Consider the following 16,647-nt stretch of genomic DNA (forward strand, 5'->3'; position numbering starts at 1 on the left):
GATTACATTTGCCATCATCTAACACTCACTGAAAAGTTATCTTGTAAAATTTCCTAATAAATCACGGTGACTGAAAATCAAGCATACAACATTTCCTGTTGATTTCAGCTGAAAGCAAAGAAGAACGAATGGAAGTGCAAAGCCACGCAAGCAAGGAATGATTACCTGCTCACACTGTCAGCCACTAATGCTCATCAGGACCGCTATTATGAGACAGATCTAATCAGCTGCATCACGGTGAGGCTGGATGATACTATGGGGAAAAACTGCCATATAGATATTTTTAATATTATCTCATAATTTTGGCAGCAGGTGTATTAAGTCAAGTCAAGTCACCTTTATTTAAATAGTGCTTTTTACGATGTAGATTGTGTCAAAGCAGCTTTACATTGATAACTGGTACATTATTTTGGCTGCACAGCAGCTCTTAAAGAATAGTGTCAATGCAGGCAGATCAAAGCACTGTTGAATATCAAATGTCAAGTCAAATGTCAAGTGTCCCCAACTAAGCAAGCAAAAGGCGACAGCGGCAAGGAACCCAAACTCCAACAGGTGACATCAGGTGGCAAACAAGTGGCAAATAGGTGTTAAAATGGAGAAAAAAACCTTGGGAGAAACCAGGCTTAGTCGGAGGACCAGTTCTCCTCTGGCGAACAGTGCTTTGTTACGATTCAGGTTGCTATCATAAGTCCAATAAGATCGCAACATTCAAAGTATTCATTTCAGTTCCATCCTGTATATATATATATATATATATATATATATTTATATATATATATATATATATATATATATATATATATATATATAGTATATTAGGCTGCTGTCACTTTAAAACCTGACACACGGATCCATTATACTGTTATACATGCGTATTGACTGTTTACATGAATACTCATCAACACCGGCATTTTGACATTATTTTGTGTGTATTTGACTGTGCAATAAGCAGTGAAAAATAACTCAATTTAGTACTGAGAGGCGGCTTTATGTGAGTGAGCACAAAATCTGTGGGAATGAGTAAAATTCTGCACAATATTACGCGGGGGGGTGTCAACCTTGTCAACTTGCTGTCGGAGAGATGAGAGAGCGAGAAAGCACAGCTGGTATCGTGTATGTATTCTATCTGCAGATTATTGGAAGCATTTCTGATATTTCATTATTGATTTGTATTGAAAAATCATTATTTTTGACAACACTACATTGCATTTTGTTTATTATTTCAGATGCATTTTTTTTAAAAAGGCATCTGAAATAATAAACTAAATGCAATATTTGATAAATGCAAATGCAATAATAAACTAATTACAGAAAGTATTACAGAAAGTAATTCAGAAAGTATATATAAAATTAGGAGTAACAGCGTTACACCCCACTGCTGAAATTCACCTGCATTTGGCAGACTGGTGGGTATGTGAAAAAACATTTTTTATTATTATTATTATTATTATTATTATTTAAATATACTCTGTATATATTTTTAATATATCACAACCAAAAATCCAACTGAAAGTAAAACTATTGTGCCTTGTTTTTGAGTCCAGGTTCTAGATGGCAGTTTCTACGATCACGTACAGAGTTTTCTCATTTCACTGTGTCAGACGGAGCTTGAGACGTCTCAAAGCATTCAGGACACTTTCCAGTGCCTGTTGGAGACGTCCAGTGGGGTGAGTTACACACACACACACACACACACACTTGAGTATACACTGCAACAGAAAAGCACACATGAACCACAGTGGCCGAATGTAGAGCAGGTAATATGATCTGCCACTGGAGGGTTATTGGATCAAATCCCAGCTCTAGCATTTAAACCTGACCTTAAAGAGAAAAATGTACCTGGTTTAGAGAGTTTGCAGTGGTTTAGGAATAAGATCTTTATGTTATGTTAGAGCAGAATGGCTTTTTAAGATGTGTTGATGTTTCAAGTTCACTGTAACTGGGTAGAACATCAAAAATGTTGAAATTAGAATTATAAATAAGAGTGTTAGTTATTCTAAATGTGTAATTTGAAAAGAGAATCAACTCATTTTCAGTAGTAACAGTGTGACAGCCTTTGGTATGTGTCATTAGGTCTTTGTTGGTCTTGTGTTGTTGTAATTCGATGATTCTCACAGTGTTTCCATTCAGTTTGTGGGACTCAGGTTTAATGTCTCTAGCCAGCATCAGGTTACAACACACACACACTCACTCACATATTGTTACCTGTTCTGGTCTGTTGTTCCTCCAGATGAGAGATTATGTTAACTGTGCTATTGTTAATGTGACATCTTGTCATTAGTCTACATTTGTTTACATTAGTTTAATTGTCCCTGTGTTTGTGTTTGTGTGTGTTTGGCCCCTCTGTAGGTGACACAGGATATCCACCAACAGATTTTCATTCAGGACAACTCAGTGTTTCAGAAAGCCGTCCCCTTCCAGTACCAGCCCTGTGAAAATGATTCGGTAAGTTGCATCCAAGTGAATAATGTGTGAAAGATATATTTTTTGTCATCTAACACTCACTTAAAGATAATGATTAAAAACACTAAGAAATGAATAACACTGTTAAATGTTACTCAAAAAAATTATATTAATTTGTAATACTACTTCATTAATGTAGCATTAATAATGATTAATAATAGAGTCCTTCCCTTGACCTGCATACTTATAAACAAGATGATTTTACTAGGCATATTTGACATTTATTGTGGATTAAATGTCTTAAATGGAGACTCACAACATACTTTTAATCCAAAACTTCTCATTCACTTAACATGTCACTTGTTACAATATTCTTATTTGTCCATTAATCAGTCTGACAAAGAGGAAAAGGGCTCTAATGAAGGCCGAATGTGTTCTTCTATGACTGCACAGCTGTTTTTCAGATGGTCAACAGCGCCCCCTGCTGCCCGTATGTCATCTCGGCCCTCACCACCCCAGCATAGTGGTCCGTTTGTTCGCTAACCCTCTTTTTGTTTGCAAGTCTAACAAGCATTGGTCTGTTCCTAAAGAAAACATTAGAGATGCAGCCCTCAGCACTGGTGGGGCGGAAAGATCAGGGAAAACTGGGCGTCAGTGCAGGCAGGAAGCAGCATGGTCTGTGAAAAGAGGGCATTGAGAAGTGAACCTGCCCTACCTCTTGCACCCCTAACGAACACCTCCCATACCCCCATTTCTAAAATTAAATAAATACATTTTTACACTACAGCATTTTTATGCTGTAGTGTAGATCCATATACTGTATGCATGCAAGAACTGTCGTAAATTTAGTTTCTGGTAAACAGGAGCTGCTCTGTAAAGCAGCATCTCGAAGGATCATTCTTCAAGAGCTTACCTCACTTAATCATTTAATCTGTCAATATTTACAGACAGTCTCGTTAAGCAAAGATCTGTTCATCTGATTTTGGAGATTGATGTTGTTCCAAGTTATGCTGTGACTTTTGTGTACACGTGTGCACTGAGAAGGTTTCATGTGCAGAAAAAGGCTCTGTGTTCAAATTAGTCAATTTGTTAACTAGTGAATTAGTCAACACTCTCTCTCTCTCTTCATCTCTTCAGGTCAGGGAACTGTTGAAGGAGAGTGGCACGGCTGAAGAACACAGTCTGAATAAGGAAGCACGGAAATGGGCCACACGTGTGGCCAGGGAACACAAGAACATCATTCTCACGCAACGGGTGAGGGGTCACTGAAACAATATGATTTTGATTTGTGATATTAAAATAGGGTTATAGGGTTGCACTAATTCTGGTTGAGTGTCCGATATTAAAATAAATATAAAACAATTTATGATTTTTTAAAAGGGACCTATTATGCCCCTTTTTACAAGATTTAAAATAAGTCTCTGGTGTCCCCAGAGTGTGTATGTGAAGTTTTAGCTCAAAATACCCCAGAGATCATTTATTGTAGCATGTTAAAACTGCCACTTTTTAGGTGTGAGCAAAAACGTGCCATTTTTGAGTGTGTCCCTTTAAATGCAAATGAGCTGGTGCTCCCGGCCCCCTTTCCAGAGTTTCAAGAGCTCATGCTCCGGCATACCGGCAACAACAAAACAGGACAATCTTATGAACCAAAAATGTCAGAAAGGGTGTTCATGTGCAATTTTTAACTAGGAAACGCTTGTTTACGATAATTCCGATAGCACATGAGGGCAGCATTGGTTCTGGATATGAAGTTTGAGCACGAAGCATTAGTATTGACCCATCTTTCAGAATTCAGCATTGAACAGACACGCATTGATGTTCAAACACCTCATAAAAGTGAATTTTGCAAAATAGGTCCCCTTTAATGAAAATTAAAGGTGCCATATAACGTCTTTTTAAAAGATGTAATATAAGTCTAAGGTGTCCCCTGAATGTGTCTGTGAAGTTTCAGCTCAAAATACCCCATCGATTTTTTTTTTTTATTAATTTTTTTAACTGCCTATTTTGGGGCATCATTAAATATGAGCCGATTTAGGCTGCGGCCCCTTTAAATGGTCACGCTCCCCGTCCACGGAGCTCGCGCTTGCCTTAAACAGTGTATAAACAAAGTTCACACAGCTAATATAACCCTCAAAATTCTTCTTTACAAAGTGTTCGTCATGCAGCATGTCTAATCATGTAAGTATGGTATTTATTTGGATGTTTACATTTGATTCTGAATGAGTTTGATGGTGCTCTGTGGCTAAAGCTAACATTACACACTGTTGGAGAGATTTATAAAGAATGAAGTTGTGTTTATGAATTATACAGACTGCAAGTGTTTAAAAAATGAAAGTAATGACAGTCTTGTCTCCGTGAATACAGTAAAAAACGATGGTAACTTTAACCACATTTAACAGTACATTAGCAACATGCTAACGAAACATTTAGAAAGACAGTTTACAAATATCACTAAAAATATCATGATATCATGGATCAAATCAGTTATTATTGCTCCATCTGCCATTTTTCGCTGTTGTCCTTGCTTGCTTAACAAGTCTGATGATTCAGCTGTGCACATCCAGACATCCTGCCCTTGTCTAATGCTTGAACATGGGCTGGCATATGCAAATATTGGGGGCGTACATATTAGTGATCCTGACTGTTACGTAACAGTCGGCGTTATGTTGAGATTCGCCTGTTCTTCTGAGGTATTTTAAACAAATGAGATTTATATAAGAAAGAGGAAACAACGGTGTTTGAGACTCACTGTATGTCATTTCCATGTACTGAACTCTTGTTATTCAACTATGCCAAGATAAATTCAATTTTTGATTCTAGGGCACCTTTAATAAAGTTAATTATTCTATTGTCGAATCTAAAATGTTTTGCCTAAATGGCCAATATTAAAATAAATGCAAACTAATAAAATATTGTTTTATTAAAATTAATAAAATTAATTGTTCTATTATGTAACCTAAAATATTTTTGTCTAAATGGCCAATATTAAAAAAAACATAAGTTATAAGTTTTATAAACTTATAAAAAAAAACTAAATTAAATAAATTAATGATTATAACTCTATTTTGTCTCAATAAATTTAAAATAAAAAAATAAAAACAATATTAATAGTGCTGCTAGTGAATTTAGGCATTGCAATATTTTAATGTATAATATGAAATTTGTGTTTGGTTTGATGTTTTTTAGACTCTGTCCGAGTATATAGAGTCGCACCAACAGGACCAGAATAACAACGAGCTGGAACTGAAAATGGACGATGCAAGAGAATGCATTCGGAAATCAGAGGTGAAGAGTGTTTATTTGTGTTTGTACAGTATATCACTCCAGATCAGAAGTTGTCTGTCACCTCTGGGAGAAACTTAGTGTGAAATGAAAATATTGGCTCAGTGGCATCAAACTCCCTCTGCTGGTCACTACTCGTTAAACTGCTCATTAAAATAAGCTGCACATTTTCTCATGTATTTAGACACAGTACCACTTCTTGTATCAAGAGTTGTTGGAATAGTTAAACAATTGGTGGGTAGATAATGAGTCCACTCTTCCTGTAGACGGTGAAACTAAAGGCAGAGGTGCGTCTGAACCTCCTCAGAGATGTGGGTGTGGCTGTAGACGTCTGGCTGAAGAGTGCCATGAACCAAGTGATGGAGGAACTGGAGAACGAGAGATGGGCGGCCCTCAATACCCATGAACCGCCATTCTCTGTAAGTCTCAATCGCTTACAGTCAAAGCCAGATTCACATAGACCCCTATAACACATTATAATCATGTTTTACAACAAATGTCTTAAGCACTCTGTAGATTTGGAGAGAGAAGATGATGAGGACACAGAGACGTTAGACGACAGCAGTTCCAGCCCCTCCAGCACTCACAGGAACTACCCGCTCACCTGCTCTGTGCTGTACTCGTATCAGGTACATACCTTGTCTGGTCTAGCCTGTCATTCGCCAGGCTTTCAGATTTCTGTTCATGCATTTGTGATGTCATTTCCTGTGCTTTACTTCCACAGGCATCCCAGCCTGATGAGCTCACCATCCAGGAACAGGAAATACTGGAGCTTATTGATGATGGAGACATGGAGGACTGGGTTAAGGTACACGCACACCAAATCAATCTATATCTAGATTTTTGAACTTTTTAATGCGTATTCCCTTGCCCTTCCCTAAAATAAAAAGGCATATATTTTTTATTTAATAATTATACATTTTCATATATACAGATCCATTTAAACTGTGTGAGGAAAAATATAATTTATTTAATTATTTACAAAATTGTTATAAATATTATACAATATCTTTTAACATTTTGGTGTCGGTAAGATTATTTTTGAAAGAAATGAACACTTATTTAGTAAGGATGTATTCAATTCATCAAAAGTGACAGTAAAGAAATTTATGTTTAATGTTGCAAAATATTTCTATTTCAAATAAAATTGATGGCTATTCATCAAATGTAAAAAAGTGCATCACGGTTTACACTAAAATATACAGCAGCAGAACTGCATTCAATATTGATAATAAGAAATAATGTTTCTTGAGCAGCAAATCAGCATATTAGAATGATTTCTGAAGGATCATGTGACACTGAAGACTGATGCTGAAAATCCAGCTTTGCATCACAGGAATGTTACATTTTAAAATGCATTAAAATAAAAATAACAATTTTAAAATATATATTTTAAATATATTTTAAATAAATTTTTTATTTTAAAAAATAAAAAAAATCTGTTTTTACTGTATTTTAATAAAATAATTGCATAAAAATAAATTAAAATAATTGTTTCTTTCAGAAACATTACAAAATCTTACAGACCCTAATCTTTTATATGGTAGTGTGTGTATATATATATAATAATTATAAATATAATTCTAAACATAATTAGTACATTTTGAGAATTTGCTAAATGAAATGTTGAAACTAATTTAAATTATGTAAATATTTTAAAATGATATTTAGATTTACATTTTTACTTCAAAGAAATATATATATATATATATATATAGAGAGAGAGAGAGAGAGAGAGAGAGATAGATATAATATTATTTATTTATTTATTTATTTATTTTATTTTTTTTACAAACTAAATACATATTTGGATTTTATTTCATTCTGTTAAATAAATTGTATTTTTTTTATGTCTCAATTTTTCCACAGGCATCCCCTTGTGGTTTGAAAACACCTGAACTAGATGTCACTTTAATAATTATGTTGGCATTTATTGGACAAGTTTTGATTTTTCAGGCAAGGAACCGAACAGGGCAGGTGGGATATGTGCCGGAGAAATACCTGCAGCTTCCAACCACCAGCTCTCTTCTGAGCATGATCCAGTCTCTCTCCAGCATTGATGCCCAATCACACACCTCCAGCACTTCTACAGAACAAGAGCCAGAAATAGAGACACTTACCCAGAGTAGCTTGAACAGTCATGCCAGCGGTGAGACCACCCATTATACTATTATATCTAGTATAAAATAAGTTTATAGAATTTATTACACTTTGCTAGTATTGAATGCTTGAGAGAATTTAACAAACATTTTCTGCCTTCTTCCTCTTTTTCACAGCCATAAATCTGGCCAGGGCTCTGTATGCCTATGAGGCTCAGACAGAGGACGAGTTGTCCTTCCCTGAGGGAGCCGTTATTTGTATTCTCAGTAAACACAACCAGGAAGATGATGGCTTCTGGGAGGGCGAGTTCAATGGCGCAGTGGGCGTCTTTCCCGCAGTGTTAGTGGAGGATCTATGCGGACCGGAGGGTGCACAAACACACAAGAGCATGAACATGCAGGTTTATACAAATACTACTGGGAAACACAGGCTGCATTGAAAAAGTTTCATGTTTCACTTCATGTTTATAGTAAGCTCATGTTGAATTATTTTTTGTAATTGCTGTTTCTGACCACCAGGTGTCTCTGTCAGTTCTGGATCAAGCCGCTTGTCCACCCACTGTGTTTCCTTCCTGTAACAGTCCAGAGTCTGTCCCGCTGCCGTCTTTGACCGGCACACTCAGTTTAAATGGCTATCAAACCCCAGAACCCCCCAAAATCTTGAGCCACAGTAAGACACAGAGCACCACGGCAAACCCTAAAGCTTTATAGTAAACCTCACACTTGACGTAACGGTTCTAGTGACGTTAAATCTCACAACCTGATTGTCTATCTTAAAAATCTTGAATAAAAAAACATTATTTCCTTTTATTAATTTAGCTACTTACAAATAAGCATTATATTTTTTTCTAAAGAAAAAAAAAAAGATTACTGAATGAACTTTTTGTTAGTAGGCCTACCAGTGTTATTTTAGTATTTATATTATATAATATTATAGTATCTATTCATAATTTTTTATATTATTAATATATTTTAGTTTTAGTAATTTTTGTGCTTTTGTCATTTTATTTATTTATTTATTTATTTTTTATATATATACAGTGGTGGTCAGAATTATTGGCACCCTTGGTAAATATAATCAAAGATGACTGTAAAAATAAATCTGCATTGTTTATCCTTTTCATCTTTAATTCATAAAATTAGCAAAAGTCTAACCTTTCATTGAAGGAAAAAGAATTGAAAGTGGGGGGAAAGTCACATTATGAAATAAATAAATAAATTATTGGCACCCTTTTATTCAATAATTTTTGTAACCTCCTTTTGCCAAGAATACAGCTCTGAGTCTTCACCTATAATGCCTGATGAGTTTGGAGAACATCTGACAAGAGATCAGAGACCATTCATGGAGAATCTCTCCAGATCCTTCAGATTCCAGCTCCATGTTAGTGCTTCTTCTCTTCAGTTCACTCCACTCATTTTCTTTAGGGTTCAGGTCAGGGGACTGGGAAGATGCATGGCAGAAGCTTCATTTTGTGCTCAGTGACACATTTTTGTGTTGGTTTTGATGTTTGTTTTGGATAATTGTCCTAATGGAAGATCAACCATGGCCCATTGTTGGATTTCTAGAAGAAGCGGTCAGGTTTTGAATTTTTATCTGTTGGTATTTCATAGAATCCATGATACCATGTATCTGAACAAGATGTCCAGGACCTCCAGCAGAATAACAGGCCCATGACATTAAAGATCCAGCAGTATATTTAACCGTGGGCATGGGGTACTTTTTATCCATGTGTGCACCAAACCCATCTGGTGGGTTTGCTGCCAAAAAGCTCTTTTTTTAGTTTCATCTGACCATAGAAGCCGGTCCCGTTTCCAGTCGTGTCTGACAACTGAATATGCTGGAGATTGCTTCTGGATAAGAGCAGAGGATTTTTCTTGAAACCCTCCCGAACAACTTGTGGGGATGTAGGTGCTGTTTGATAATTTTTTTTTTTAGGCTTTCTGAGATTCAAGACTCAACTAATCTCTGCAATTCTCCAGCTGTGATCCTTGGAGAGTCTTTGGCCACTCAAACTTTCCTCCTCACCATGCATTACTATGATTTAGACACTCGTCCTCTTCCAGGCAGATTTGTAGCATCTTTAGTTAACTGGAACTTCTCAATTATTGCCCTGATGGTGGAAATGGGGATTTTCAATGCTTTAGCTATTTTCTTACAGACACTTTCTATTTTGTGAAGCTCAACAATCTTTTGCTGCACATCAGAACTATATTCTTTGGTTTTTCTCATTGTGGTGAATGATTAGGGGAATTTGGCCTTTGTGTTTCCTCATGTTTATATTCCTGTGAAACAGGAAGTCATGGCTGGACAATTTCATGTTCATGATCACCCTGGTGTGCTAAAAAAATGTAAATATGTATGGGAATATACTTCAGAGATATTTTACTCATAAAATATTCTAGGGGTGGCAATAATTGTGCCCAAAGTGTTTTGGAGAAAAACATTTATTTCATAATCTGATTTTCCCCTCACTTTTGATTCTTTTCCTTCAATGAAAGGTTAGATTTCTGCTAATTTTATGAATTAAAGGTGATAGAGAGGATTTTTTCGTCGACTGAGAATCCAAAGACTGTTAGTGAGTTTTTGAAATGAGCGCATGCGTAAGAACAGCCCCCCTCCTTCACAGCTCACTTCAAAGGAACGCCTCCCAAAACTAGTGCACGAGTATTGGAACACGAGTGTTTACCACCGGCATTCGCTGTGTCATGTTTTTTGGATTCATTATGTCGGACTCACCGCAGGTAACTCATAATCTGCAGTTGTTACTCCTGTCTCCTGACAAAATCATTGCATGCAGCGCCTGTAGAGTGTGGAAAGTTACTGGAGCGCGCAGCCATGCTCGTCTCTCACAAGGAACGTCACAGCAGTGATTGACAAGCCAGAGAGCCAATCGTTTATGCGATGATCGCGTAAACGATTGGCTGATGTTTTTAAGGCCCTACCTCGTGCACAGACGATGTATATTAATATTATTACTTGCAGTGCACCTAATAAATAGTCTTTTATCAGTTAGTAAAGACAGTTTCAAGTAATATTGCAAAAATTTATAAAACAAAACATCCTCTTTAGCACGTTTAAAGATCAAAAGGATAAAAAAATTTTACAGTCATTTTTGATCATATTTACCAAGGGTGCCAATAATTCTGACCACCACTGTATATATATATATTTTCTATTGAGCTTTAATTTTTTATTTTTGTTTTGGCTTTAGTCATTTTAGTACTTTAACTTTTATTTATTTCAGTTAGCTGCCAAGGCCATGCTTCATTTAAGTTTTTCTTCTAATATTTATGTTTTATTTTATTTCAGCTTTATTTCAAGTAATAATAAAAAAAAGAAATTTAATATAAGAAATTATGATAAAATAATTTCTAAAAAGTTTTAGTTTTTGGTAACAGTAGCAACACTAAGGCCCAGGATTATTATTCTTATACTAAAACGATAAAAAAAAAAAAGTTTCTTAATAAAATAAAAAAATAAACATTTACTGACATAAAATATAGTATATAATATAAAAACTTAAACTTCTTTCAGCTAGTTGCTAAAGCAACATTTCTCATTTTCATTTAGTTTAACTTGATGTACTAAAGTAACTAAAATTGAAATAAAAATGAATAACTATATAGATATTTAAAAAAAAAAAACTAAATCTAATAAAAATGACAAAACCACACATCAAAATTACTAAAACTTTAAAATGAAATTGAAAATGGGAAATCTGAAAATAAAATATTCTTAAAGATGATACTAAAACAACACTGCTGATGCCATAGAGACAGAGCGCATTTAGGCCACGCCCACACCGGAGGGGAAAACAATCCAACCGTCTCCATTGACTTTGTATTGCGTGAGGCTGCCTCCTTGTCATTTCTGAACAAAAAACAGAACAATGCCTTAAAGCTGCTGTGTGACAAGGTGTACAGCAAACAAGCTAAAAAAAACAGAACTAAGTTTTTATGAGCTTCCGAACCGTAAAAGCCAGCCTTTAAGCAGACAAAAGTGGATACAGGCAATAAGACATGAAGTATCAACAGGAAGAATGGGTAAATTTTGGGATCCTGACACTCAGTATGCCTCAGTAAGCCTACGTGTGCAGTAAACATGTAGTCACTGTTAAGTCAAATATCCAAATGTCAGTTTTATATATTATATTTCCTGTCGCTGATTATGTTACCCTCCAGTGGGCGTAGTTCTCATAGTAATATGGGTCCCACTTTATATTAAGTGGCCTTAACTACTATGTGCTTACATCAAAAAATAAGTACAATGTACTTATTGGGTTCATATTGAATTGAAAAACACTTTTGCTGCTATTGAGGTGGGATACAGGTAAGGTTAGGGAAAACTTTGGTGGTATGGGTAGGTTTAAGTATAGGGGTAAGGGTTAAGGGATGGGTCAACTGTGTAATTATAAATGTAATTACAGAAATTAATTACAGATGTAATTACATGCAGGTGTTTTTAAAATATAACTACAATGTAAAAACATGTATGTACACAATAAGTGCATTGTATCTAATGATTCATTTGGTTTTCACATCATGACTCGTGTCGCTCTGTCTCCATTGTTCTATTCTTAGATTTATGCTCTTGACAAATCACAGTCATCTGTGTCCTCCACAGGCCACGCCTACACCACATCACCCAGGTCCCCAGGAGAGGGCGGGTCAGGCACCCTGAGACCTGTGAGATCAGCACTCCTAAAGCTACATGCCTGTGATGGGCGCATATGTGTGAAATCTGATGGGTGTTTTTGTTTTCTGCAGGTACGAGCTGCTCCTCCTCCACCCAAACAGCAGGCGCAGGGCCAGGTGCAGAAGAGAGAAGAGGTGGAGATCACACTGGTGTGAGCACATTCGACAAGATTGACGCTACCCTGCTTGAATGCACCATGTGAATTCAATCCCATGCAGAGAGGACATTCAGGAACTTTTTAATAAAGATATGGATGCACAAGCTGACCATTATTTAATGTGGTCCCACACCTTCTTCTTCAGCTTTTTGAGGGCAATTAAAACACAACAAGGCTTTACTAGAGCTACAAAGAGACTTTAAAGGGAAAAGTGGCAATTTCAGTGTTGACTTGTGAGAGATTATTGCGTATGATTCTGTCCATAAACAATTTTAGGGCTAAACATTTTAGGAGCATATTACAGTTTTAGCTTATCTGTAACATTTTTTGTCAGTATTTTACTTGTCTGATCTGTCACGGCCATTATTTGAATGAATATTCACATATATTTTTAGCTATTTTAAATTCCAGGAGGCTAAACTCAACCTGAGCACTTTAGATGCAGTTTATAATGCATTACAGTATTTTGTTTTATTTTTGAAACTGTCTTCTTGTCATTTTCTGTCTATATAATCATAAAAGAGATCATTGAGACCATTTTAGTTTCGGTGCATTCAAGTTTAAAGAGATCCATGAAACTTTTGCTGTCATTTATTCAATATCATCTTCTTCCATACCTATTTCTTCTGTGGAATTCAAAAAGGGAAAAACTTTAGTGGCCACATGTTTATTCATTGTTATTGTATGGGAAAGCCTAGATTTTAAAACATTTTGTAATGTGCAAATGATGACAGACTTTTTGCGGCAAACTCTTCATTTAGTAAAAATTCTGAGGTTTACTGATAAAATTTCTCAGTTTTTGTGTCTTTTTGACATTATGTCTCAGGATGGTGCTGAAGTTGTGTTCTTGTCAGATTTCATGTTGTTCATGATGACTGTTCAAAGGCTGCTATGGTAAGATAAAAAAGCGAAAGTGAAAAACACATCTTGTAAAATGGTATACAATAAAATTGGATAAATGTAATTGTTCGGTTTCTGTAACCTCAAATGAAGCGGGAAGACAATTTGATGTATGTGTCGTGCACTCTTCAGTTCTAGCCTGAAGTCACAAACTCATTAAAACCACCTAATAATGAACGTAATTCGCTCATTCCCTGCATTGCAAGACACATGCTCCTGCACAGGTGAGCACGTCTCAAACACCTGTGGGGTTTAACTTGAGAAGACATCACGTACTAGACCAAGACAAACATGCCTGAAATGCGATCTACCGCCAAAAGCACGTCAGCAGTGTTAGGTGAATTTTACACTTGATCTCATTTCACGTGTGATATAGCCGATGATAGTCATAGTTTAAGAGCTGCAATTTCCTCCTTCAGGGGTTTTCTATGGAGTCAAATTAATGCCTTAAAGTTTTGCACAAAAATAAAGTTTTGCAAAACAAAACAAAAAAGAATTGAGCAATAAAAAAATGTTTTGCAAACAAAAATAAAGAATTGCAAAGGGAAAATAAAGTATTGAGCAGAAAAAAGTTTTGCAAACAAAAATAATAAATTGCAAAATAAAATAACGTAGTGCAAAAATAAAAATATAATCAATTACAAAAATCAATGACAGCTGTAATCCTATTTTATCTTTGCCACATATTTTTCATGCTCAAACCTACTAAATCGTTTGCAACGCTCATTTTATTCTGCGTTTCAGTCAAGCGTGCGCTCACGATACTGGTTTTCCTTTGCGCTGCACTTTTGCGGTTCTTCTGCGGTTCTCTTTATGGCACTGGTTTGACGTGGGGGTGGAGTCAAGAAACGGGGGGGGGGGGGGGCAATCCAACCGTCTCCATTGACTTTGTATTGCGTGAGGCTGCCTTCTTGTCTTTTCTGACGTATTACAAAAAACAGAACAATGCCTAAAAGCTGCTGTGTGACAAGGTGTACAGCTAACAAGCTAAAAAACCCAGAAATAAGTTTTTATAAGCTGTCGACCCCCAAACGAATGTTTAAGGACACAAAGGTGGATACAGGCAGTGAGACAGAGCGCAATAGTCATATTACTATAAGAAATGCATTGGAGGGGGTCGTAATCGGCGGCCGGCAACATATGCTAAACAAACCAACAAAAACAAACCTTTCATTATTTTTAACCATGTCAAAGAATTATTTCACCTGTCGCCGATTACGTTCCCCTCCAGTGCATTTCGCGGGGGCGTGCCCCCGTTTCTTGACTCCACCCCCACGTCAAACCAGTGCCATAAAGAGAACCGCACAGAAAAGTGCAGCGCAAAGAAAAACCAGTATCGTGAGCGCACGCTTGACTTAAATGCAGAATAAAATGAGCGTTGCAAATGATTTAGTAGGTTTGAGCATGAAAAATATGTGGCAAAGATAAAATAGGTTTACAGCTGTCATTGATTTTTATAATTGATTATATTTTTATTTTTGCACTACTTTATTTTATTTTGCAATTTATTATTTTTGTTTGCAAAACACTTTTTTATTGCTCAATTCTTTTTTTTGTTTTGCAAAACTTTATTTTTGTGCAAAACATTAAGGCATTAATTTGACTCCACAGTGACACATACATAAAATATATAATGTATTCTCATGACGACTTCCGCTTCGAGAAACCGGATATGTAAAAAGGGTCTATATTTGGGGTCTGTGACTATTACCACTAAATAAATAAGAAATTGATTAATATTAAAATGATACAAATAATACATCAAAAAGAAATACAATATCATACAATAGTAAATTTTAGAATGGGGCTCTCTCGCATTAAAACGATAATATCTGGGGGTCCGTGTCATCTAAGACAGTGGTTCTCAAACTTTTTAGCGTGGAGTACCCCCTGAAGGGATCACCATCCTTCTGTGTACCCCCTCTCTTCCACTTCGACTGCAGTCACACCTTTTCCATTAAGGGACAATATTTGCCCCCTAAATTGATTTTCCAGTGCATATTTTTACGTTTATGAATAACTTTATAAAATAAATAATGTTTTAAATAAAAAATGTTCAATAGAGAAATATGCAATGATGGTAAAACCAAGAAAAACTTTTAAATATTAAAATAAAACCGCCAGTAGGTGGCAGCAAGTCACTGTTTTTATGAGTGAGTCATCGAGTCATTCATTCAGTGACGAAGCAAGTGGCTGTGAATGAATCACTGAATCTTTGACTCTCACGATTCGTTCAAAGCCGCATTCGTGTGTTGTTTGTGCTCTGGTTTTCGTTAGAAATATTTTTTCGTTGCAAAATAGAGTAAATACTGACAGTACTGTGTTTAAAATGTACGTTTTGTTTTTTGACCTGTTGTATAGCCTAATAATGCACGTTTGCAGTCATGTGGATATTTAGGTACAACTGCATTCTTCCTCGTTATCAACATTAAATACAAGAACTCACAAGATATGTTTTTGTATCGAAGAAAGTTTGAGTCTTAAATCGAAATTAATCCACTATCTGTTTCTATATTTGTTCTTCATGCTAGTAAGTGCTCAATCCCCACTTTTACAAAAGTGCATTGTCGAGAACAGCAGTAATTTAGCGCGATTTAAGGCAGCAGACTGCACGCAATCTATCATATGCATGCTGCTTGTGTGGATGCAGTCATTTTAGACTACATTTAATCAAATTACCTCATGTTTTGCAATGGATTTACGGCATTTTGCCAGTTAGAAATACATGCTCGGTTTTAATATTATTTTAAGGTATGGTAGAGTCAAATTAACTACTCCGCATTTTGTTCGCGTGCCCCCTTTTGTCACCTTACGTACCCCCAGGGGTACGCTTACCCCAATTTGAGAAACACTGATCTAAGAGACTGATTTTCTCAGATAGCAAAAGAAAAACTGTTTTTACAACTTTCAAAAAGAGGGAAAATAGGGAGAGACTGATAACGGCAGTCAGAAGAAAATGTCAACTTTACCGTCACTTTCACAGCCCCTCACAGCAGTTAACTTTTTTTTTTTTTTTTGTAATTTGATGAAAAGTTAATAAGTATAGTGCTATAAATGTACATACATTTAAAAAAAAATATATATATATATAGGCTATATATATATATAAA

At 35.8% G+C, this 16,647-nt stretch overlaps 1 protein-coding gene across 2 annotated transcripts in view; it reads left to right on the forward strand.

Moving 5' to 3' along the window:
* Positions 1-13,719, forward strand: part of si:ch211-176g13.8 (F-BAR and double SH3 domains protein 2) — a 20,520-nt gene extending 6,801 nt beyond the window's left edge. Inside the window, exons 9-21 of one of the 2 annotated variants that reach the window (XR_007183286.1) lie at positions 109-237; positions 1,545-1,667; positions 2,350-2,445; positions 3,541-3,657; positions 5,590-5,688; positions 5,952-6,104; positions 6,192-6,314; positions 6,410-6,493; positions 7,642-7,834; positions 7,962-8,185; positions 8,304-8,454; positions 12,366-12,470; positions 12,552-12,636. Coding sequence is in view for 1 of the 2 variants with exons in the window: in XM_048179966.1 (XP_048035923.1) it covers positions 109-237; positions 1,545-1,667; positions 2,350-2,445; positions 3,541-3,657; positions 5,590-5,688; positions 5,952-6,104; positions 6,192-6,314; positions 6,410-6,493; positions 7,642-7,834; positions 7,962-8,185; positions 8,304-8,454; positions 12,409-12,470; positions 12,552-12,635 (1,638 nt within the window). In the remaining variant the exon portion in view is untranslated. Of the gene's footprint in view, positions 1-108; positions 238-1,544; positions 1,668-2,349; positions 2,446-3,540; positions 3,658-5,589; positions 5,689-5,951; positions 6,105-6,191; positions 6,315-6,409; positions 6,494-7,641; positions 7,835-7,961; positions 8,186-8,303; positions 8,455-12,365; positions 12,471-12,551 lie in introns of both variants that reach the window. The other variant, XM_048179966.1, reaches the window with a different exon arrangement.
* The last annotated feature ends 2,928 nt before the right edge of the window (positions 13,720-16,647 follow it).

This window comes from Megalobrama amblycephala, linkage group LG2, assembly GCF_018812025.1.
Source record: "Megalobrama amblycephala isolate DHTTF-2021 linkage group LG2, ASM1881202v1, whole genome shotgun sequence".
Lineage (NCBI taxonomy): Eukaryota > Metazoa > Chordata > Actinopteri > Cypriniformes > Xenocyprididae > Megalobrama > Megalobrama amblycephala.